At 35.0% G+C, this 6,299-nt stretch overlaps 1 protein-coding gene across 1 annotated transcript; it reads left to right on the top strand.

Moving 5' to 3' along the window:
* The first annotated feature begins 1,591 nt into the window (after nt 1-1,591).
* LOC122306843 (receptor-like protein 9DC3) lies at nt 1,592-4,376 on the top strand. Its single transcript, XM_043119363.1, has one exon. It carries the CDS (start codon nt 1,612-1,614, stop codon nt 4,249-4,251), a length of 2,640 nt encoding a protein of 879 aa, XP_042975297.1. The 5' UTR covers nt 1,592-1,611; the 3' UTR covers nt 4,252-4,376.
* The last annotated feature ends 1,923 nt before the right edge of the window (nt 4,377-6,299 follow it).

The raw sequence follows: 6,299 nt of genomic DNA on the forward strand, positions 1-6,299 counted from the left end.
TAACTAGTTTACCAGACTGAAAATTTTGAGATGCTCTTCCCTGGTATGACCTTGAAAACAACAGTCTACAATGATCATGTTTATGTTTTAACCCGAAAAGCTTAAGCTGCCGGTGATCAAGCACTAAAGTCAAACCGTAAAACGCACCGTATAAATAATATATATAAAGCATATATATTTTTAAATATATTATAATATAAATAACTAATATACATATATTACACTATAAATATCATATAGTAGCAGTAGTACTACGTGGTACGTTAGTGACGTTGCCACCTCTTGCTGCATATTGCCATATATATATATATATATATATTATATTAACATATATAAATATTAGTAAAGCAATTGATTTTTTTTATGCAAGTAATAATAATACTATTAAGTTACTAATATATATTATATATTAAGATGTTATGATACATTGATATAAATTACTAATTACCTGAAATTATGATTTAATATAAATTATATACTAATAAAATTTCGTAGTACTAAATTAAAATATTGAAAATTTTTTAGGCCATCAAAATTTAGTAATAACATTATTATATTTGAAAGATTTTCTTTCTTTTTTGGTTCTTACTTACTCTATAATAAAATTTTATTAATATATATTTTATGTTTAAAGCATGTGTATTTAAGATTAAACTTGTATTTTATAAATTATAATAATATTATTTTATATATAATTATAGTTTATTTTATTATATAAAAATTATATATAAAAATCAGTTTTTCATGGCAACTTATAGTCGTGGCAAAAAATAAATAACTCGTGGCTTCAAAATTTACTGGAAGTAAAAATTTTGACTGGGAGAATATGTCTTTTGCGACGATATACAGTAGTGGTAAAAGGTTTTAACGCATGATTATGAAAACTTACTGCCTATTTTATAGTGGCAACTTCAAATCGTGGCAAAAATCCATTTCATCTATAGGAAAAAAGTATTTACCACAAAAGTTTACTGACCAACTCAACTCGTGGTTAAAGGCGTGTTTAGTTCCCATGAATAGTGTTCATGTCAATAGGGCACTATTTGCCACGATGGTTTATCTTGGAAAAAAAAAACTCGGGGGAAAAATCAAAGTTTGTTGTAGTGTGTGTTAAAAAATATTATCGTTATATGTCAAAAATTTTGTGTGGTTCACTAACTAGTTTAGTAAATTGTCATGTTCTTTGCGAACCAAGAAGTGAGTATATCCAAACTATATATAATAGCTTCTTATTTTCCTGTTTGGCTTACAAATAATGGATAGTCCGGCTAGTAGATTTAATTATTATATCAAACTTCTCTCCTCCACAACAATTTTAATACAATTTTCATTTCCTTTTTCCAGGTTATAAATTATTCTTTGTTGAGAAAAACAAAATGACGACCAATGAGGATCCCATAAAAAAATCAAGATAATAATTAAATTAAAAATTAAAATGAATGTGTTGACTGATATCAGTCGTAAGTTTCCTTTCTTTTCCACAACAAATTAATTATGAAGTTTCCTACCCCTTCCACTTGCATCGTTGCTTGAGCAGTACTTACTATATAAGCCCTTCGCTTCTTCTTTTCTCACCATCTCAACACTTTAAAACATTTTTAGTTTGAAACCATGCCTACATGTGTGCGCTTTCTCTTCTCTAATCTCTTAGTGCTGTTCCTTCTTTTACTCACAGCCTCTTTGTCTTCTCTGCAGCCACTTTGTCATCAAGATGAGAGCTTAGCTCTTATGCAATTCAAGGATAGCTTTATCATAGACAATGATACTTGTATAACTTCGTCTAGCTATCCCAAGGTTGCATCATGGAGTGTAGAAGTAGAACATGGTAGATCAGATTGCTGCTCATCATGGGTTGGCGTTGAGTGCGACCCCCTCACAAGTCATGTTATTGGCCTTGACCTTAGTGACGGTTGTCTCTATGGTTCTATCAACTCCAACAGCAGCCTCTTCCGCCTTTCTAATCTTCGAAGCCTTAATCTTGCTTTTAATCACTTCAATTCCTCTAAAATCCCATCTACAATTGGCAATCTTTCAAGGCTGACATATCTTAATCTCAGCTATTCTCATGTTTCAGGAGAAGTCCCCTCTGAAGTTTCATACCTCTCCAAGTTGTCATCTCTGGATCTTTCTTATAACAATCATGATTTACATATTGGAAGTCTAGCAAGGTTAGTCCAAAACCTAACCCGCCTAGAAAAGATTCTTCTTAGTGAAGTCAACATATCGTCCATAGTACCTGAGAGCTTGGCAAATTTGTCTTCTTTGAAGGCTCTAACGTTAGTAGGTTGTGGACTGTATGGGGAGTTCCCAATTCGAATTTTTCAGCTACCACAACTACGGGACCTTAGGATAGGATACAATGAAGATCTCACTGGTCAGTTGCCAGAATTTCATTCCAGCATTGTCCTTCAAGCTTTATCGCTTTATTACACAAGTTTCTCTGCTAAACTACCAGCTTCAATCGGAAACCTTAATTCCTTAGAGGTCTTAAATATTGCTTATTGCAATTTCTCTGGATCGATCCCAAACTCCCTCTGGAACCTTACCCAACTCACTTATCTGGACCTCTCAAGGAACTCGTTCGATGATTTGTCATTCCTCACCAAAGCCAGTTCTAATCACACTTTTCCACATTTACAATTTTTACTGTTGTCTTTTCTCAACTTAACAAAGTTGCCAAATTTCCTACAAAACCAAAAAAAACTTGTGCATCTAGATCTATCAGTAAACAATATTCAAGGTATAATACCCAAATCGATGTTTAATGCAAGTAAAGAAAACCTTGAAGGTTTAATTCTTTCTAACAACTTTCTCACGGGTTTTGAAAATTCTCAAGATCTCCTTCACTTGCCAAATCTAAAAACACTGGACCTTGACAATAACATGCTACAAGGAACATTCTCGATTCCTCTAGATGTTGCACCATCTATTCAATATTTATATCTTTCTAACAACTTTCTCACGGGCTTTGAAAATTCTCGTGATGTTCTTCCTTGGCCTAATCTATATGAATTCAACCTTCAGAATAACAGGCTACGTGGATCCCTCCCAATTCCACCACCATCTATCAATATTTATCTAGTCAGGAATAATGCTTTTACAGGAGAAGTCTCGCCATTGTTTTGCAATCGAAGTTCACTTTCTTCACTTGATTTCTCATTTAACAATTTGAGAGGCCTGTTGCATCCATGTTTTTGCAACTTAAGCCAGACTTTGAAAGCACTCGGACTACGAAGCAATAACATTGGTGGAACCATCCCAGATGCATGGGCAAAAGGGTGCAGCTTAAGGATGATCGACTTGAGTCAAAACCAATTACAAGGTCGGCTCCCAAGATCATTGGCCAATTGTAAGGAGTTAGGGCATCTTGATGTTGGTTACAATAAGATCCGTGATACCTTTCCCTCATGGTTAGAAACTCTAACTGAGCTGAAGATTTTCATTCTTCGCTCTAATGGATTTTACGGTGCAATAAGAAATATCAAAATCAATTGCACATTCCCCAACTTGCATATCATCGATCTCTCTGAAAACAATTTCTCTGGAGATTTGCCTACAGAATGCTTCAAACAGTGGAACGCCATGAAATTGTTTGGTGCACACAAGTCGCAATACATGGACTACGATTATGCTGGCATCCATTTCTCATTTACACTACCACTAACACTAACCAGAGGTATAGAGTTGGAGTATGAGAGGATCCAACATGAACTCATAGTCATTGATTTATCATGCAACAGATTTGAAGGAGAAATTCCAGAAGTAGTGGGAAATCTAAAAGGACTACACATTCTCAATTTCTCCAACAATGCTCTCTCCGGTCATATCCCATCATCGTTGGCAAACTTGACAGAACTAGAATCATTGGATCTTTCTCAAAATAAGTTGTTTGGAGAAATACCCCCACAGCTCGCCCAACTCACCTTCCTAGCGATTTTTAAAGTGTTCAACAATTGTCTCACAGGTCCCATACCACATGGAAATCAATTTGAGGCATTTCCGAACAGTTCATTTGATGGTAACCCAGGATTGTGCGGAAGGCCATTGTCAAAAGCATGTGGAGATTCTTTGCCTTTACCTGATCCAACATTAACGTTTGAACGAAATCAAGGTTTTGTGTCTTCATTTGAATTTGGGTGGAAAGTAGTTGTGATCGGGTATGGGTGTGGATTTGTAATTGGAATTGTTATTGGACAATGGGTGATCGCAAGGAAGCATGATTGGTTTGTAAATACCTTTATAAAGAAGTAGTAACAATCTTGTGGAATGCTAGCTTCTAGCATTGTTGTATCCCATGGGATGGGAATGGTGGTTAAATAGAAAAACTTGATGCTGTAATAATAATCCTCGAAATACAGTTCTTGATGTGATAGTTATATATGTGTGTGTGTGGGGGTAAGCGCATAGAGAAAGAGACCTTAATTAGTTTGTCACACAATATGGATGTAAAATTAATTTCATAATTGATGTTTATCATTTGAAAACAAGATGGTGATAAAAAGCGAAAAATCTATTTTCAAGCATGGTATTTTACACATCCAATATTTGATCAAAGAATGTCTCATAACGATGAAAAAGTAATGGTATTTAAGCTATAACAAGTCCCACGACAAATAATATATTCACATGTCAAAACTTGCAAGTAGCAAATATTATATTAAGTGTTTTATGAGATAAGAACCATAAACAAGCTGGCCATGAATGCTACATCATGTTCTTTCGACACATTCAGCACTAGGGTTGCTAAATGTGCTGCTAGCATGCACGCTCCCACATGTCACATCCACGACTGGGTGGGGTGGCGTTTTAACCCCTGACCCTACCTCTACCCGTCGAATGAGCCAGCAAGATGCCCATCCCACCATCCGGCCACAACTCAAAAATCATTTTAACAATTTTCTTCCCTTTTGTTTGTTTCACAGTCATTCCATGCACAGGAAAACTAACAAAGATGCAGCATGCAAAAGAAACAGGGAAACATGTAGAACTTGACAACATCAATATTTAATTTATAATTTGGAATAGTCTCAATAACTCATTCACTCGTTCAAATGAAGTATAGAGTAAACCCAACAGCACAAAGTTTAAAGAACCTAAATATGGTCATTTAACAATTAATGGTTTAATAAATGAAGAATTGATTACCAACTTAACAAAGAACTTTACAATATTGATTGAAATTCATAAGTAACCCCAAAGAAAAAGAAAATTAGAAAATTTACAATAAATAAGGAACAAAACAAACTCTCTAATCGAAATCATCGACAATAAGCTAGTCATTTGACTCCTCACCTTCTAAATCTTTATCTCAAGAATTGGTTTGCCTATCTTTTGCTGGCCACCACCAACCTGAGACTCCGGACTCCCCTTCAGTTGAACCTGGTCATTGAATCCACTGAGTGAAGAAACCTTGGTTTCCTCAACTAATTTTAGGCATGATAGTCTATTAGAAATATCATTATCATCAACCTCTAGATCACTAAATGAAATGTCCTCCTCTTGTACAAGCTTTATCAGGGCACAAATCGAAGTGCCTGTATCAATATGTTCTACTTCCAACCACTTTTCAGTATTCTATTCATCATTCATTTCTACTATTGCACTTATGATCTCAGTTGAAATTTGTTCCTCATATTGCATATTCTTGCCTTGTGGTTCACTAACCTTCAACATCAGTTTGACTCAAGAAATGGTCCACTCAATTTATTCCAAGAGAACAAATGGTAATGTTTTGATGAAGGTGGATGTGGCAATAGCATATGATAGTGTTGAATGAGATTTTTTATTGCATGTGGTGGAAGCATTTGGATTTCCTTCGCAAGTATATGATTTGATTCGCAATTGCATTTCTTCACCTTGGTTCTCAGTGGTTATGAATGGTGTTTCTAAAGGTTTTTTCAAAGGTAAGAGGGGTCTTCGGCAAGGTGATCCATTATCTCCTCTTCTATTTATTTTAATAGAGGCGGATTTATCAAGGTTGTTAAAATGGGGTTTTGATGAAGGAAAGATTGAGCCTTTTTCTCATCCAAGAGGTGTTCCACTCATTTCTTATTTGCTATATGCAGACGACATTGTTATCTTCACAAATGGTAGTCTCAAATCTTTGGAAGAAGAACAATTAATTTCTTTGCTGGCATATTTGGTTTAGCATGGTGCAAGACAATATATTAAGAAAAGGTCATTGTAAAAAGCCGAAATAACTGCATCTAAGTGGCATGGTGTTGAGCTGAAAGGTCAGATAAACAGTCCATCAGGTCATTTCTAGACCAAGGGCGGGATGTGCTAATGATTATTTGGTC

This window comes from Carya illinoinensis, chromosome 4 (assembly GCF_018687715.1).
Source record: "Carya illinoinensis cultivar Pawnee chromosome 4, C.illinoinensisPawnee_v1, whole genome shotgun sequence".
NCBI classification, from domain to species: Eukaryota; Viridiplantae; Streptophyta; class Magnoliopsida; order Fagales; family Juglandaceae; genus Carya; species Carya illinoinensis.

Excerpts from the sequence above, each read along its gene's own strand:
- LOC122306843 (XM_043119363.1), top strand. The coding sequence starts at position 1,612 with ATGCCTACATGTGTGCGCTTTCTCTTCTCTAATCTCTTAGTGCTGTTC.